Source organism: Globicephala melas, chromosome 20 (genome assembly GCF_963455315.2).
Source record: "Globicephala melas chromosome 20, mGloMel1.2, whole genome shotgun sequence".
Lineage (NCBI taxonomy): Eukaryota > Metazoa > Chordata > Mammalia > Artiodactyla > Delphinidae > Globicephala > Globicephala melas.
In genome coordinates, this window is record NC_083333.1 from 49,739,402 (window position 1) to 49,758,436 (window position 19,035).

Here is a 19,035-nt window from a genome sequence, read left to right on the forward strand (position 1 = left end):
AGTTTGGAAAAAGAAATCAAATTGCTGTATGGCATGGAACCATCATCTTTGATCCAGAAAATGAAAAACTCATCACCTTGGGGCTTCCCTGGTGGCGCAGTGGTTGAGAGTCCACCTGCCGATGCAGGAGACACGGGTTCGTGTCCCAGTCTGGGAAGATCCCACATGCCGCGGAGCGGCTGGGCCTGTGAGCCATGGCCGCTGAGCCTGCGTGTCCGGAGCTTGTGCTCCGCAACGCAAGAGGCCACAACAGTGAGAGGCCCATGTAAAAAAAGAAAAAAAAAAAGAAAAAACAAAACAAAACAAAAAAACTCATCACCTTACACAAAGAACATCTCAGTTCATGTTTAGCTTTAATGAACTGTCATTAGCTATCCAGTGGTTCAGCAACCCCAGGGACCCTACTGTTCCAAGTTTATTTCGAGAAAAGAAAAGGCAATGGACTATTAACTCAAATGTAGGTATGTATTTTACTCTGACACAGAAGAAGAAATATGACCTTTATTTTCACAGAGCCACCTGATACACTCAGGTTATGCATCAAAGAAATTAACTAGTCACTTCCCAATTCTATCCCTTGCCTTAGAATTCACAATCAGAATCATTTGTGGCAGTGGGGGCAGAACTGGGAGAGAGAGATACATAGATACCTGTAATGTATGTGGTTAAGTACATTTCTCCAAAAAAAAAAAAAAGGGGGGGGAAAAGAAAGGAAAGCAAGAAACCCCCCACTATCTGAAACATTTATTCTGGCATCAGTTGTCCATAAACCATTTTCTGTACAAGAATTTAAAACCATTAACTACCTCTTGCATCATTCGATAGACATCTAAGGATCAGCAGCTGCCACCAGCCCCCAGATACCCGAGTTGGTTGGTTGCTCCTTTGGGATGTGAGTGAATTGCCAAGTCTAGCCAGCCCAGATTACTCTCACATAAGTTGAACTGTCTGTAGCAGCATGCAGTAATGATCAAGGCTCACTTTGCTGTAGCTATAGCTGCACAGAATATTAGTCTGTCTGATTTTTATGTCTGTTGTTGTTGCAGACAGCAAGAATAAACTGATGCCTACTAAATATTTTACCTCCAAAGTTATATCAAATATTTTGGTCCAATTCTAATCCTTTCCTTTTTTATCACATTAATAAAATTTACCATAAAAATATTGCTTCTAATACTTATGCATTTCATCAGTAAAGAAAACTCAATTTATAAAGTTAAGATTCACTTTCCAATTTAAGGAACCAACCAAAATTAGTATTTGGACTGGCTTCTGGCTCACCACACTTTATGTAAGGATTACAAAAGAATGACAAGCTATAAAGAGTAAGGATTAAACTAGAAAAGGTAGTTGTGGCCAGTTATCCTCAATTCTCTTTAATCTCATCAATCATAAGTACAAGTATCATGATGCTATAAGTTCTGAGGGAGCAATGTATAATAACTGACGCATAAATATGGGGCTTTGAAAATGACCATGACCTGTGTGGGAAGATTTTAAGATGATTATTTACTATAGAATTGTTTACAGTATATCTCCACCTTGGTGATTAAGCATGATATTCTCCGGCTTCAGGTCTCTGTAGATGATCCCCTTTTGATGTAAATGCCCCAAAGCCATGGAGATTTCTGCCAAGTAAAAGCTGGAAACAAAAGTGATTTAATAAAATTAAAAAGAGTAATCTACTCAAAGCAGTTTATGTATGGAGCAAAATTCCTTGAAAGAAATAGACATGCACCAAAGACCAAATTAGTGGGAGTGGGGGTGGGTATGGGGAAAAGAGATGGCATAGGATGCTGCCAAAAGGCATGGAGACATTTACGTTTCACTCGTTTAGTGAAACTATAAAATGTTTTATTTCATCATTAGAACATATTGCTAAAATTGCAAAGAAGTCCAGAATATGCCAAACTGTCACTGGTCGTGTTTTGTTCTGTCTATGTAGGAACTAGGCCAATTTGATTCAGATCAAAGCAAATTTCTCCCACCCACCCCCAATTTTTAAATCCCATAGGAAATAGGAACTTTGTTATTCTCAGAGATCAAGTCTTAGTTTCAAAAATACCTTATAACCTGACCCTTAGAAGCCCACGCATCCCTTACTTAATACAGCTGCATATTTATATACAGCTCATGCCCACAGTATCTGCCCTCCCTCTTGCCAGTCAGCCCACAACTATAAACTGTGTGACACTCAAATTTATCTACCTCAAAAGAATAAAGGGCTGAGTCAACCCTGTCTGGATTCGAAAAGCACAAGGCACTGCAATACTGGCTGCATAACAATGTTGCAATCCTGCAGATTACTCCAGGATGGAGAGGGTGTGTCCTAGAGGACTGAGGCAGTTTCACAGCCAGCAGGACCACAAACACAGCCTCCAACATGGCTCAGAGAGCCTCCTCCAAAAAGGGCACTTCATCCCTAAGGCTCTTAAATGCAGCTTCTGTGTTAGAAAAGGCCTGAAATTAAACAATGGAATGCAGTTTGGTAATTAAGGTAGAAAAAAACATTTAAGTGTTTTCTATTCAATTAATGTGTAGGATAAACTGATTTATTGTTACCCAATACTGTCACCTCACAAAAGGGTGTGTATATTTTTAATTTGAAGCAGATGCCATCTTAAGAAATATGAGGGTAGATCCCATCCTGGCCATTGAATCAATCCACAGATGATATGTGCAGGCTTATCACCTCCCTAAGACTGCACCTTGGGAACTGGAAAGTCTACAAAAAAAGAGGAGATGATTTCTGATACTTTCCATTGCTCCACACATAAAGTTTTACTGGAAAACCACATTCACCCAGAGCCAAGGCAGGCAGCTTACCAATTCAAGGAAAGAAAGCCCCAGTGAGAATGGTTCTGTTAGGAACTGGTGTGAAGAACGTTCCACCCAAAGCCTGGAGGCAAAGGAATGATGTGACCTCCAATGGCTGCCAAGTCCCAAAGCTGCTTCTCCCTCTTAGAGTCCTGAGTGACCAACTGGCTCCAGAACAATTTACTGAATCATCTGGCTGCCCACAGTGGGAACAGGACTTTGCTTTTAATTATATGAATTATTACCTGAATCCATACAACCACTAAAATTTCACTTACCAGGCTGTGTCTTCCATAAATATTCCTTCTCTTTCTAACTGCATAAATAATTCTCCTCCTGTAAAGAAAAGAAAAAGACATTAGAAACAAAGCAATCTTTTTTTTTCCAACAATCCATTCTAATGAGAGGGTTTGTGCTTTCCTTTTAGCCATAATTAAAAGACATCAACCCTTTAAAAATAAAAAACAGATCCTAAACATTACAGGTTTAAAACTAAGTCCTCAGTATTCCATTTTTAGCAGTGTTCTTATTCTTATGTGAAATATACAAGTTTTGGAATTCTAGGTTTTACATCTATAAACTTCAAAATATTTACAGATTCCAGACCTGCGGTTAAAAAAAAAATCTTGATTAAAGCTTCTCTAACATTTTACCGGCATTTAGAAAAATGTTAGTATGTAATTAAACCATCCTTGCAAATTAGTGAATGCCCATATTCCACATTTTTACAACTCTTAAACTGCATGAATTTGGCAATGTCCTTGTAAATAGTATGGTACTGTTTGAATATCAAAATAAACAATGATAATAAAGTGTGATATCCTACTGAAAAATCTTAGAATCCATGAGTCCACAATGATGTAAATCAGTGAATAGATAAATGGAAAGCTCTTCGTTACAGCAGAATGCCAAATAATAAATGAAGAAGCCATGATGGAGTAAGAAAAATCACTTGGCAATCATCATAGTTAATTGTTTCAGGCAAGAATGGATGCTAAAACTGTATGTGAAAGTTTGATGAAAGATGAGATATTTAAATAATTTCAAAGTATCTCCTCAAGATACTTACTAATTACAAAAGGAAAATTTCACCAGAAAAAAAAAACTGGCAGACATCACCTTATACATATGATCAAAGTTAACGTCAACAGTAATGGAACAAAGATACAAATATCATGTACCTCTTGCTCTGATACACAGAGAAGGATACAATGTCACTTCGATGGTCCTCCCCAAAATGCATAACCTGAATCTAATCCTGAGGAAACACCATATAAGCCCAAACTGATACATTCTACAAAGTAACTAAACTGTACTTTTCAAAAATGTCAAGGTCATGAAAGACAAAGAAAGACTGAGGAACTGTTCCAGATTAAAGGAAACTGAGAGAGATTGTTGTATTAATGTTAATTTCCTATTTTGATAATTTTAGTACAGTTATGTAAGATACTGTCTTTAATTTCAGAAAAATATACATTGAAGTATTTAGGGGTAAAGGGAAATCATGTCTGTGACACTCCCTTAAAGAGTTCAGGAAAAAAATTATGAACATATATACACATATGTGTGTGTATATACACATCTATATACACACACGTACATATACAGAGAGGGAGAGAAAGAGAATGATGAAACAAAACAATGTGGTAAAATGATAACACTTGGGGAATCTAGGTGAAGAGTACTTGGGAATTCTTTGTCCTGTTCTTAGAACTTTTTTGCGGAAATCTGAAACTATGTTAAAATAAAGGTACAAGAAAAAAACAACCGTCACAAAAAAGTGACTAAATTCTGCAACTTTCTGTTCCATGTTACAGGCTCTTGTGAAATCTGTTTTTCAGAAAACTCAAGTGTGTTTGCTGGAAATAGATACCTGTGATCTTGAAATGCTATGGGGTACCACAAATTCCTAGGAGGGGGTAAGCCCTGGAAAAGGTGGGTGATTTCCAATGTAAACTGCAAAATCTATCAATAAGACTACATTAAACAAAAAACTCTTCTGTTTAAAGATGCAATACCAAAAATACTCATTACCTTAAACAACACTCTAAGTTTTCCATGTCAGTTTACAAAAAAATAAATCAGTGGTTTATTTGAATTATATTATCTTACCCAAGTGTAGTCAATTTGATGGCTATCAATTAGCTGTTTGCTCTTTTAATTGATTACAATGGAATTAAGATAAAATATTACAGATGAGGAAAAAGACTTAACCTTTAAAGTTTCCTTCACATTTGTCTGCAAAAAGAAACACTTCGTCACATCTGAATTCCTTATGTCAATGTATTTGTCAATTTTAGGAACTATTTGGTCACATTGGGAAAAAGCATTTTTCTATTGGAAAATAATGTTTTGACCAAGTTTCTGGAGCTAATGCAAATAATTACACCAAGCTGTGTACTGACCGCTGAGATACTCAAGGATGAGGTAGAGTTTTCCACCAGTCTGAAAGGCATAAATTAAATCCACAATGAAGGGATGCTTTACTTCCTCCAGAATATTCCGTTCTGCTTTTGTATGAGCTGTATCTTTAGCATTTCTTACTATCATTGCCTAAAGGAAAAGAGATGATCTATAAGAACAAAGTAGTAGACATTTTTATCCTACAGTAACTGGAAAATCTATTTTGTGCTTTTCTTGCCAACATTAAACTATTAATCATAGTTCCCACTGGAGACTGAGATGGGGTAATGGAAGACATTCACTTCTTATATACATCTGCACTGTTTGGATTTTTTGTAGTAAACATGTAAATGAAAACCTAAATAATCTGTTTTAATGTAAATAGATCAAATTTATTCATATATTCACTAACTGTTGAATGTCTACTATTTTATAGGCTCTTAACAAGAAAGCAGAACCAACAGAAGGAGTCTCTAGCCCACAGGAGCCCAAAGTCCCAGGGAAGAGAGATGAGTCAATGGAGCTAAGCACAAGGTGCCCTGGGAACTACATCTGACCTGGCAAGAAGTCTTCCTGGAGGTGGAGATACCTAAGCTGTATCATAAAAAGTTATTAAGATGAAATGTAGAGGGTATTAAAAAAAAAAAAGGCATTCCCAGTGCAAAAGAGGCTTGACAGGACGGGACACGTCTTGAGGATCTAAAAGTAGTTCAGTATGGTTAGAAGTGGTTAGGACATGTATTAGGCTGGACATATAGGAAATGGAAGGCCTGGGCATCTAGGCAAAGGCATCTGAATCTTATTTTAGAGGCAGAGGAGAAATGCTGAGGTAAGGTAAATGAATAACCTTTGGCTTTAAGAAAGACAGTTCTAGTAGCAGTGTGAAGTTTTAGGGAAGAAATGACACCAGTTAGAAGGCTAGTAAACTAAGCAAGAAGTAAAACCTGTAACTAAGAAAATGAAGGTGGGGAAAAAAAGGGTAAAAGTGCATCATTAGCACTCGCTGACTAAGGAGATATGAGAAGAAATGATGATACCATGGTTTCTGTGTAAGTAATGGTGTCATTCAATAACAGGAAATGGAAACAAAGAAAAAAGTTTTGGGAAAATGATATATTGCTTTGGACATGCTAAGTCTTAAATTCTAAGTTCTTGTACACCTCTAGTAACATGAAAAAGCGTATATACGTGGCCATTAGTTGCAATACTATTTGTAAAAGTGAAACATAAGAAACAACCTAAATGCCCACACATAGGATACTGCATGAAAACCCTGTGTAAGAAAACTGTAAAAAGAATGAGGAACATCTCTGAAAGCAAGGTGCAAAAGAGCATATATGGCACAGCAGTAACACAGTATGCTACCTTTTGTGTAACAGTGGAAATAAGAATATATATAATAGGTACATGCTTATATCTGCAATAATGAGCACACCTAAATTAAGCCAAAAGCTAATGATACAGGGAATTCCCTGGCGGTCCAGTGGTTAGGACTCGGCACTATCACTGACAAGGGCCCAGGTCCGATCCCTGGTTGGGGAACTAAGATCCCGCATGCCATGTGGCGTGTCCAAAAAAATAACAATAACATAAAACATCCCAACAAGAAACCTATCTAAAAAAAAAAAAAAAAAGCTAATGATAGTGGAAAGGCAGGAAAGGGAATGGGACCTCTGAGTAAAACCTGAAGGGTTTTATCATTCATTTCTTTTCTTACCTAAATCAAATATCATTATTGTGATTATTAAATTCTGAACCATGTTAATGTTTTATACATTTCAAAAATAAAATTAAATCTGGATGGGGGAGGGAAATAAAATTGAATACAACAGAAATACATAAATTTAATTGACTATTACTTTGATAATTTTACCACAAAAGGAAAAAAAAGATATTTAAATAACTTTACATTGAACATTCTTAGTGACATATACGTAAGCATAAAAAAAATTGCCAAAAAATCTTAAACCACACTTAGTAGGTTTATAGCTCCTCATAGTATTGGTATTATAATTCTCAAACTATTATGCACGTATTGTACAACTAAGCAAATGAGTAAATGTACTGATGTTGTTACCAGGCTTTTCTCACTGTGGAAAAACAGAGATGCAAATGTAGGCCGAGGAAAGAAGAACCCTACGGAATTGGACTGAAATTAGGAATATCAATATGTAGCCATGATTTAAAACAAAAACAAAACTTCCTAGCTCTGTGTACTGAAAGAGCCAGGAACAATGAGACTTCAGTAGCAAAAAGTATAGCTTGGCACCCAGATCTTGGTTTCTCTAGCAAAAAAAAACAGGGTTCCATGGAGAATAAAACGGTTCTAAGCCAGGGTCAGGGAAAGTGCAAGGTAAACCTGGAGCACGCTATTATACAGAAAGTAAGGAACTACTCAAAAACTAACAGGGATATGTTAAAAGGACACAGAAGCCATCTTAATGGAGCTCTCTCTAGCAAAACCTGGGAAAATTTGTGGACCAAAATTTGAATAATGAAAGAAATGGGTAACACACTGAAAAAAATGTCCATACTAGTTAAAAAAATTAAATTTAAAAAAGCAAGTATGAAAAGCTCTTCTTTACAGAAGAATGACAATATAGAAAAAAATGATAAAAATAGAAAAGTCTCCATTTTATAATCACCAGAGTATTATCTGATTTGGCTAAGAGACAATGGATAATAAAACCATTGGGTGTAGAAGATTATTAGGACAGAATATTAACACAATCTCTAACTTTCATTCCATAGATACTTTTTAATTACAGAGGGAAAAAGGTATTGGTAGAATAGAAAGTTTGGTGGACACCACCTTAACAAAGTGATCAAACTCAGTCTCACCAAATAATGAGACAGACCAACATTATGTGCTTCCTGAGCCCATGCACTGAGAACACAATGCTCCTGTAAAATATTCCTGCAGAAAGCATTTAACCTAAATTTAAAATTTAAGTGTTTTCATGAGGAAACAATGAACCATATCCAAATTAGGGATACTCTGCAAAACTGGCCCAGAGTCTTCAAAAAATGTCAATGTCATGAATGACAAAAAAGTAAAGGAAACTAAAGTAAAAGAAACTAAAGACACAGTACTCTACAGTAAAGGAAACTAAAGACACAGGACTACTCAATGCAATGTGTGATCCTTGATTAAATCCTGGATGTTAAAAACAAAACAAAATAGCTATAAAGGAGATTACTGACACAACTGGGGAAGTCTGAGTATGGACGATGTATTAGAAAACAGTATAGTATATCAATGTTAAATTTCCCAAATGTGACAATTACACTGTAGTTATGTATGTAATGCCCTTATTCTTAAGAGATACATACTAAAGAATTTAAGTGCGAAGTGCCATGTCTACAAATAACTTTCAAATTGTATACCAAAAAAATTAAAACTTTGAATATACACACACATACATACTAAGAGAGGAGAAACTGAGGGAGGGGCAGACAAAGAAAATATGGCAAACTTAACAATTGGTTATCACTGTACTATTCTTGTAACTCTTTGGGAAGTTTGAAAAATTTCAAAGATGCATTATTTTTTAACTGTTCAGAAGGTTTAAATTTTTTAAATAAATAATTTTGAGAAAGTCTGAGAAGAGGCCAAGAAGAGAAGATGAAGAAATAGTAAAGAAGAATCATAGAAGTCAAGGGAGCGGAGTTTCAAAATGCTGTGGTCAATAGCTTCAATATAACAGAGAGGTAAATTAAGGATGAGTTAAGTAAAGACCACTGGATTCAGCAATTAGGAGATCACTGGTGATGTAGGGGACAAGCATTTCATCAAAAGAATAGAGTTGTGAAGTCAAAATATAGTGAGTGAAAAAAATAATAAAACATGACTTCTCAAGAAATTCAGCTATGAAAGGCAGAGACTGGAAGCTACCATAGACCTCGAGTGAAGAAAGGATTTGTTTTCTAAATATGGCAAAGACATGAATATATTTATATAAAGAAAGAAGTTAGGATAGAGGATGGAAAAAAGAGGCAGAAGTGACAAAGACCCTGAACAGGCAGAAAGTGATGGGATCCAAAACATAAAGAGAGTGTTTAGCCTTGGAAAGAAGGAGGAACACATCTCCCACTAAGCCTGGAGAGAGGGAAGTAAAGACAGGTGAAAATGTAGACAATATGGTACTGGGGACAAGGATTAGAACAGGAAGTTGAAGGGAATCAGATCTGACAGCCTCAAATAGAAAGAGAGGCAGTCTGCTAAAAAAGAATAGTGGGACTGATAGTATAGGCTCTAATAGTTGTAGAGAATGGAAGGAGTTGTCTAGGGACATTTGGTGAGTTCTAAGTGTCCACATGAGTTCGGGACTACGAATTTGTCCCAGTAGCCATTTAAAAGTTTCTGTGATTTCTGCCAGTGATGTTCAGTAACTGAGATACAGGAATAAAGGAGCACTAACAAATAAACTGATTAAATGAGAACTTTCCTGAACATAAGGTCAATGGGATAGCAGGTGACTGAAGTGGCAGATCATGTTGATTAGGCTAGATTAGGAATAAACTGAAAGTAGAACGGGGCTAAGAACTTGAAGAAAAAACAGAAAGATCAAAGCACTAAAAGGGCTTAGGGCCAAAGACCAGGCATTGTGGGAATAAATAAGTGAGAATGTTACTGCTCTATTATAGTCCAGTGTTTCAGGGGTGGAGGACACAGCTATGGGGGCTGGTGAAGTGGAATGGAGGTGAATGCTGACGAGTTGGGATCAACAAGAAATTAGAAGGCTAGGCAATTGATTACTTATTTAGTACAAGGACATGGAAGACACCAGGGCAATAAGACTTGGGAGTGGGGGAAAAAAGACTGATAAAAGATAAGAAAGCAGTATAGGCTTAAACCTCAAAGTAGAAAAGGTTTTGACCAGAGTAGAGGAGAAATTGCAAGGCTAAGCTTATCAGTTCTTCCCTTGAATTACACAGTGAGCAGAGCGAGAGGCAGAGACTACATTTGTCTCAAGTGCTAAATCCTAATGTCTAGCAAAATGCCTGGCACACTGGAGAGTCTCAGTTGGTTCAATAAAAGAAGGAATGAAAGAAGTATGACCAATCTGTGAGTTACAAGCCTTTGGCCAAAGGTTCTAAAATTTACAGTGTGAGCTGAACTAATGCCATGGGCAATAGTATTTTGCTTCCAGAGTACATTTTTGTTGCAACTGGTAGGGTAGAGAGATAGTTGTTGGAAATAGTCTTTTCCTCAACTTTCCACCATGAACAAGTACCCAAATGGGACCATTCTCATAATGAGTAAACAATCCCAGAAGTGCTAAATCCAGACAGATTGTCCAGATGTAAGCAACTCATTTAAGACAAGGGGACATCTGGTTTATTCTGATTTCATCTTTAAGGCTAGAAAGAGGTATATTCTTACCCATACTCAGGTCAAGAGGGTTAGTACTCTGCTTTAAGGATAACAAAATCAAAAGAAGAAACTCAATGGGAGTACACAGTCATCTTACCTAGCAATTTAGAAATTAAAACCTTGGACCTAACCCTAGCAACCTTTTCACTTTCATTATTTTCTGCTGTAAGCTTGTTTTCAGGAACAGCAAGGAAAGAATGAGACAGTGCTCTTTGCTCAAGGAAAGAACCTAGGCAGGCTTGGGGAAAGCAAAAACCAACAGTGGGAAGGAATGGTAACTAAGCAAAAGGAGAGGCAAGCAAGTTAGGTTTTAGATGCCTGGGCACAAAAAGGAAGCCTGACAATTAGAAGTAATTAGGTGTATGGATTTCCCAATATACCACGCCCACTCACCATCAGTATAAAAAAAAACCCAACACCCTCTTCTTTCCATTAAAGATACCACCCTCTTCTTTCCATTAAAGATACCAGTGCCAGAAACATACTTCACTTAAGATATAATTATGGGGACTTCCATGGTGGCGCAGTGGTTAAGAATCCACCTGCCAATGCAGGGGACACGGGCTCAAGCTCCGGTCCGGGAAGATCCCACGTGCGGCGGAGCAACTAAGTCCGTGCGTCACAATGACTGAGCCTGCGCTCTAGAGCCCGAGAGCCACAACTACTGAGCTCATGAGCCACAACTACTGAAGCCCACGCACCTAGAGCCCGTGCTCCCTAGCAAGAGAAATCACAGCAATGAGAAGCCCACGCACCACAACGAAGAGCAGCCCCCGCTCGCCACAACTAGAGAAACCCACATGCAGCAACGAAGACCCAACACAGCCAAAAATTAATTAACTAATTTAAAAAAAAGATATAATTATGACTATTTTTTGCTCAGCCCTGATTATCAGGCATGTATAAGCAACATATCAAAAGGAATGGATTATTCTAAGAATCTTGACCAGTACTTCTGTCAACATTTCTAGAATAAGCATTATTATACTGTCTTTAATTTTAGACCTAACATATTTTACAGATAAAAAATCATTAATCTCGGGCTTCCCTGGTGGCGCAGTGGTTGAGAATCTGCCTGCCAATGCAGGGGACACGGGTTCGAGCCTTGGTCCGGGAGGATCCCACATGCCGCGGAGCAACTGGGCCCGTGAGCCACAACTACTGAGCCTGCGCGTCTGGAGCCTGTGCTCCGCAAAAAGAGAGGCCGCGATAGTGAGAGGCCCGCGCACCGCAATGAAGAGTGTCCCCCGCTCGCCACAGCTAGAGAAAGCCAATGCACAGAAACGAAAACTCAACACAGCAAAAATAAATAAATTAATAAACTCCTACCCCCAACATCTTCTAAAAAAAAAAAAAATCATTAATCTCAAATTATTCCAAATGGAAAAGGCAGATAGCAGATTAATTCCGGCTTACTGATATAGAAACTGAAGTTGAGAATACCTAAATTGCTTCTTTAAGACAATCACCAATAATGTTGTGGTCATAGTATTTGTTCCTCAGCTTTTAAATTAGGAAGTCGGGACTGCCCTGGTGGCGCAGTGGTTAAGAATCTGCCTGCCAATGCAGGGGACACGGGTTCGATCCCTGGGCCGGGAAGATCCCACATGCTGCAGAGCATCTAAGCCTGTGCACCACAAGTACTGAGCCTGCGCTCTACAGCCCGTGAGCCACAATTACTGAGCCTGTGTGCCACAACTACTGACCCTGCATGCCACAACTACTGACGCCCACGCGCCCTAGAGCCCATGCTCCGCAACAACAGAAGCCACCATAACGAGAAGCTCGTAGACCGCAGCGAAGAGTAGCCCTCGCTTGCCACAAGTAGAGAAAGCCTGCGTGCAGCAACGAAGACCCAACGCAGCCAAAAAAAAAAAAAAAATTAAATTAAATTAGGAAATCATTTGTACCACTTAAGTAAAAATCAGGAAGAAGATAGGACCAAAATATTACAAACACTATAATTTTTTTAAAAAGTCATTTTGATTGTCTTTTAATAATAGTTTTCTACTAAGATTTGTTTTAAGACAGTGAGCTCTTTTCAGAAATCAATCCCAAACAAAAAGAACAAGAAACCAAACATACATAATCCATCTTCAATAAAACTAAGAAACACGTGTAACTCCACATCTCAAAAGGTGAAGACAGAATGGGGATAAAGCAATAGTGCATGACTTAGTATACTGGTGTATGATCAAACCTAAATGCCTGCAGAGAGGCATAACAAAAGAAGTTGAATCCATCTACAGAACCCTAGCAGGGTTCAAAAATTAGAAGCAAAAATAAAAGGAAAGAAAGGAAAAAAACTGGAATCATTAGGGACTGCAGAAGGCAGAAGGTGGAGGACTGAAAACAGGGAGATTATCTGAAAATCTCTATAAGGAACAGATAGACCAACAAGATTCCCATCCCCACACTAACCAGCCAGGGAACTACCTCTTAGAGTGATGTAGTGTCCAGAAAAAAAAAAAAAAGAGTGAAGGATCAGACACAGAGTACAGTGCTAAAGTAAAAACGTGACTTCATTACTCAGCCATAAAAAAGAATAAAATAATGCTATTTGCAGCAACATGGATGACCTAGATATTATCATACTAAGCAAAGTAAGTCAGACAAAGACAAACACCATATGATACCACTTGTATGTGGAATCTAAGATATGACACAAATAAACTTATCTATGAAACAGAAAAAGACTCACAGACATAGAGAACAGACTTGTGGTTGCCAAGGGGGGCAGTGCGGGAGGGATGATTTGGCAGTTTGGGATTAGCAGATACAAACGAGTATATACAGGATGGATAAACAACAAGGTCCTACTGTATAGCACAGGGAACTCAAATATCCTGTGAGAAACAATAATGGATGAGAAAGAATATATATATGTGCTACAATCACTGCTGTACAGCAGAAATTAACATAACATTGTAAATCAACTATACTTCAATAAAATTAAAAACAAAACAAACAAAAAAAGTGACTTCAGTGAAAATCTGGTGTTGAAAGGTGAGATCTCCATCTCCTCTCTGTCATCCAGCTCCAAAATGCTTTTTCTAGGCAAGAGAATAGAGGATCTTTCTCAGTACCCACTGATCCATACCAGAAGAAAGACCGTCAGACACTGATATGTGGAAGTTCTTAGTCAACTGCCAGCTAATCTCATGACTGCGTTACAGAGAAGCCGACACACATATAACTTCTGATCAGCTTTTCAGAGTTCCACTCTTAAAGGACACCAGCCATCTAAAGAAGGCCTCTGACATGACAAAAAACCACTAAATCAAAGTCAAAGAAAACAGGAACTTAGAAAAGAGACACATGCATGGAACAAAAGAACATTTCAAAGAATTTATAATTAAAACCCTCTGAGGAATAAAAGAAGATACTGTACTCACAAAATAGGTTGCTATGAAAAGAAAAAACAAAAAGAGCTTTGGGGAACCACAAATATGATAGCTTAAAAAAAAAAAAATCAGTAAGGGAATTCCCTGGCAGTCCAGTGGTTAAGACTCCGTGCTTGCATTGCCAGGGACCCACGTTCGATCCCTGGTCTGGGAACTCAGATCCCACAAGCTGCATGGCACAGCCAAAAAAAAAAATCTGTAAAATGATTAGAAAATAAATTTCTAGAAAACTCTCAGAAAGTTAACAAAAAGATAAAGAAATGGACAAACGGAAAGGTAAGAAAAATAGATGATCAGTCTAGGAGGTCCAACATCCAAGTAAATGCAATTCCAAGAAAAGAAACCAATAGGAGGAAAATTATCAGAGATAAAAGAAAATTTCCTGGAGCTACAAGACTGAAACTTTCAAGATTGAAAGAGTAAAAATAAATAATAAGAATCAAAGCAAGACACATCACTGCAAAATTTTAGAACATTAAAAATAAAAAGAAAATGTTAAATATCTTAAAGAAAAATAGATCTAAGGATTGGGAATCAGATGGCAAGGGACTCCTGAACAGAAATGCTGAAAGCTAGACGAAAATGGAGCAAAATCCTGTGTGAAAATGATTTTCAACTTCAAAACTGCATCCATACAAACAAGTATAAGAATATAATAAGAAAATTTTCAAATATGCAATATTTCCCAAAAAATTTACCTTGATTCAGTTCCTCAGGAACCCACCAGTAAATGGTCACCAAAGCAAGGGAACGAGACACAAACTAAGAAAAAGGAACATATGGAATCCAGGAACCAAAGATCCAACACTGAAGGAGTCAGGAGGATTCCAAGGATTGTGGTGCAGGGAAAGTCCAGTAATGATAGCTATGCCTAGATAACTATCAGTATAGGTGAGAACAGAAGGACAGAGGTTCCTATAGGATGTCTCTAGGAAAATAAATGGAACTAGTAAATTATCTAATAAGTGTGATCATAGAACCATGGCCCGAAAGGTGTTTTACAGAGTTGATGGAAGGTATGAGAAGACAATAGTAGATAGAAAGAAAATGAAGCAAGATGAGGATGGGAAAAAGGGAGAAAGGAGTAAAAAAGAATAAAATAGGAAGTCAATGCATAATTCTAAAACTACTGAATTAAGTCATAGCAGAACTTGCTTATTACTTAGAAATACAGAGACCAGAACAAAGAGCTAAAAGAGTTACCTCAGAGGAGAACTGAAACAGCTCTCCTCTCCACCCTCACCAAGCAGAATAAAACAAGAATAACAATAATGAAGTGTATCCCACATTCCAAGAAGACTTATAATTGTGTCAGAAATACATTTTTTGACTGAGAATTTTAGACCAAAATATGGATTTTATAGCAATTAAGAATATAGTTGGGGAGGAGGGGAGAAATCACCTTTTTAAGCACCTTCATGGCAAATATTTTCCCGGTATTTGCTCCTGTTACTTTTCGTACTTGAAAAACCTAGATGAAAATTAAAGTGTGCGTTATTAAAAGCTAAATTATGCTAGTCACAATCCCTTAATTCCTACTTATAAAAACAAACGATATAGCAGTCTGTATTCTTACAAAAACTAGTACCATGAACGACTGTGTACAAAAATGATGAGCTAAGAGATTATATTAAAGATTTAGTAGTGAAAAGTGTTACACAACATGGGACTTTCCTGTCTGGTCTGCTGACATCTGGTGGCAAAGCTGGGCAATGACCATCCTATAACAAGCACTCGGTGTTACTTAAAAAATCCAAGTTTTCATAGAAAAAGCTATAATCAGGTTTCCCAGACACACAGAAATTATAAAATATTTCATAAATTCTCAGGGATGCTTCACATATAACTATTTAATAATAGTTGACAGCAATTACCTATTCCTTAAAATGACTAGCTACATTTTCATGCAACAGCTAAAATGTCTGATTCACAGTGCATGTGTTACACATTCAAGATGATTAGAACATATTAGAATATGTCCTTAAGCCTAAGAATAAACTACAAATGTCATGTTTTGCAAAAATGAACATTACACGATAGCATAAATAGTTCTCAAGCTTAATCCTAACTCTACAATGCTATCCAAATTCTGTCTTTTGATAGAGAATGGGAAGGTATAAATTTTCTTGGGCAGAACACACAGAGGTGAGGTCTTAAATTAGAAAGCCTCTGGCAAAACTATGAAACTAAGAGGTTCTCTTCATTTTTCTTCTCCCCTCTTATATTCTTCAGCTTCCCTAACTCTATTGCTCCAAACACTGCAAGTCCAAGAAAACTAATTTAGATTAAGGTCTCAGTAACAGATACCAATTTAATGTGCCATGCCTCTTGAAAGTAAGCAGTAGTTTGTTTTTTTAAAGGATACCAATAGATGGTACCATTTAACCAAAGGAAGGAATGAATCCTCTAATAGCAGACTTTGCCTGGCACAGCTGCCTACTTATTTATTCCACAAATATTGACTGAGTGCCTACAATGTGCCGGGCTTTTATGTGAACGGTGGTAGGAAAAGGAGAACTTCTGTATAGCCCTCAAATAATACCAGGTAAGTGATCATATCCTTTGCTGATAGCTAACAAAGATTGAAGAGTAGTGCTGGAATCAGGGTATAAAAATTAATCCACACAGGACAGACAACAGCTCTCATTTCAAAATACTTCCTACCTTTCCATAGCCCCCTTTACCAAGTACTCGAAGTAGCTCAAAACATTCTGGTCTGATTTTTTCTGGCCCTCTGTTCACACTAGTTTCTGAGATTTCAAATTTCTCACAATGCTCCATGCCACTGGGAAGAAAAGCAAAACCAAAAGTAAATTTGCAAAAAGTTAAACTACCTTTAGCATACTGTTAGAAAGAGAATTATAATCCAATTAAGTAAAAGGAAAAAGGTGCATGATAACAAATATAGTATCCGTGCTCTAAGTAAGCTAATGATTCAATGACATGGTAGGTCAAGATGAGGGTGGCTTGATAACTGCTTATCTGCTTGTTTACAGAACATGCTATTGATTATTTATTTTCATAAGCATCAAGCATCCCCAAACTAAGATAAATTAGAACACGTTTATTAAGCTGACAAAGGGAAGAAAGTCTTCTAGTTATTCAAATTTAGTTCATTCAAAATGTCTATGAGATCAGCTGTTATCCAACTTCATTCGGCAACTTCAGAAAATGAGAGCTTTCTAAAGGTACCCAATTAGTTCAAGTCTTTAGCTAAAAATTCTTGCTAATAAATTATATCCATGCATCTTTCCACATCTGCTTAATTTAAAGACTCCAAAAAGGGAGGCAATTTATCTGTCACTTAAATGCTTTCTCTATGAGTGATCTTCTCAGTCTGCCCACAATCCAAGGCCTTTTACTTGAAGATGGGGTACAAAGCAGACTAAACACCATACTCACCTAATGAAGCTTGCCTAAAATGACATAAAATTGAACAGATCTCTGTTTGGATGATGTATTACAAGCAAAATAAGAAGCATCTGAGGGACTTCCCTGGTGGTCCAGTGGCTAAGACCCGTGCTCCCATTGCAGGGGGCCCGGGTTTGATCCCTGGTCAGGGAACATGCTGCAACTAAGAGTTCGCATGCCGCAACTAAAGATCCCACGTGCCAAAATGAAGATCCCGTGTGCCTCAACTAAGACCCAATGCAGCCAAGTAAATAAATAAATAAGTGTTAAAAAAAAAAAAAGCATTTGATTTGGGGAGCATTTCTAAAATTTTTATTTTTTCAGTAGGAAAAGGTGGTTCTCTATATTAAACTAATAAAAGTTCCTTAACACACGTAGACTCATATTCAGTATACTCTAAATTTGAATAATCTTTTTCTCAAAATGCATACATGATCTCAAAACCCCAGATATGTTATGATATTCGTGCCAAACTCAATAAACCAAGTCTGTATATATGACTAAATATTTAAAAACAGGTTATTGAGATCACATGATGGCTATAAACTACATAAAAGAAAGACAGCACAGTGAAACATTTTCATATAAACTTACAGTTCATATGGTCCGACTCCCCCATGGTCCATGCTTTCATTTAACTGACCCTGAAAAATATGTTAAAGTTTTAAAAATAAATAACCTCATAAACAAGAAATTAAAGAACTTACTGCTTCACCCCATTACTGAAGGACAATGAACGAAATAAACCAGCTTAAAATTCTCTATACTTTAATAACAGGTAAATGTGGTGATGAACAAAATAAGGTGCACAAACAATACTATGGGATTTCACTATAATGTGATAACTAAGCTACAGATGCTACTCATCAAAGATCTACAAACAAAACCAGGAGCTCGGGCTTCCCTGGTGGCGCAGTGGTTAAGAATTTGCCTGCCAATGCAGGGGACATGGGTTCTATCTCTGGTCCGGGAAGATCCCACATGCCACGGAGCAACTAAGTCCGTGTGCCACAACAACCGAGCCTGCACTCTAGAACCCTAGAGCCACAACTACTGAGCCCGTGTGCCACAACTACTGAAGCCTGTGCACCTAGAGCCTGTGCTCTGCAACAAGAGAAGCCAGCACAATAAGAAGCCCGTGCACGGCAACGAAGAGTAGCCCCTGCTCGCCACAACTACAGAAAGCCCGCGCAGCAGCAACGAAGACCCAACACAGCCGAAGGTAAAATAAATAAATTTATTTTTTTTAAAAAAAGGTGACTATTTTCCTTCAAAAATTACATTTATTCAAAATATGTATTTTGTATATTACAAAACTAAAGGTACTACACTCTAAATACGAGTTAATCAAATGATTTACAAAAAGTGCTATTCTGATATGCTTTTGATAATAAGACTAACATAATGCTATAAACCTTATTTAACTACAGCCTAACTAAGCCTCAAGTAACCACAGCCAGTCCAAGATATTGTAGTGTATGATATGGCTGATCAAAGCAAAACAATTAAGCAACACTCTCATATTGTGAGGAGTCATGCTGGCCAAACATTTATTCTGATCGTAGTATAAATGAGTGCAAAACTTAATTAACCTCTGTACACTAGCAATGAACAATTCAAAAA

The 19,035-nt window shown here is 37.3% G+C and overlaps 2 protein-coding genes across 6 annotated transcripts in view; one reads left to right on the forward strand and one right to left on the reverse strand.

Annotated features, from left to right (window-relative positions):
* The window catches only part of RNFT1 (ring finger protein, transmembrane 1), a 37,961-nt gene extending 27,723 nt beyond the window's left edge, over window positions 1–10,238 (forward strand). Inside the window, exons 10-12 of one of the 2 annotated variants that reach the window (XR_009560483.2) lie at window positions 4,635–4,752; window positions 5,657–5,816; window positions 8,784–10,238. Coding sequence is in view for 1 of the 2 variants with exons in the window: in XM_060291132.1 (XP_060147115.1) it covers window positions 4,635–4,730 (96 nt within the window). In the remaining variant the exon portion in view is untranslated. Of the gene's footprint in view, window positions 1–4,634; window positions 4,753–5,656; window positions 8,227–8,783 lie in introns of those variants that run through there. The other variant, XM_060291132.1, reaches the window with a different exon arrangement.
* The window catches only part of RPS6KB1 (ribosomal protein S6 kinase B1), a 39,482-nt gene that overhangs the window by 14,201 nt on the left and 6,246 nt on the right, over window positions 1–19,035 (reverse strand). For all 4 annotated transcript variants that reach the window (XR_009560482.1, XM_070044549.1, XM_030881791.2 and 1 more), the window contains exons 2-7: window positions 18,007–18,056; window positions 16,666–16,786; window positions 15,404–15,472; window positions 5,223–5,370; window positions 3,096–3,153; window positions 1,542–1,642 (exon numbers count right to left, since the gene is read on the reverse strand). Coding sequence is in view for 3 of the 4 variants with exons in the window: in XM_070044549.1 (XP_069900650.1) it covers window positions 1,542–1,642; window positions 3,096–3,153; window positions 5,223–5,370; window positions 15,404–15,472; window positions 16,666–16,786; window positions 18,007–18,056 (547 nt within the window). In the remaining variant the exon portion in view is untranslated. The remainder of the gene's footprint in view (window positions 1–1,541; window positions 1,643–3,095; window positions 3,154–5,222; window positions 5,371–15,403; window positions 15,473–16,665; window positions 16,787–18,006; window positions 18,057–19,035) is intronic.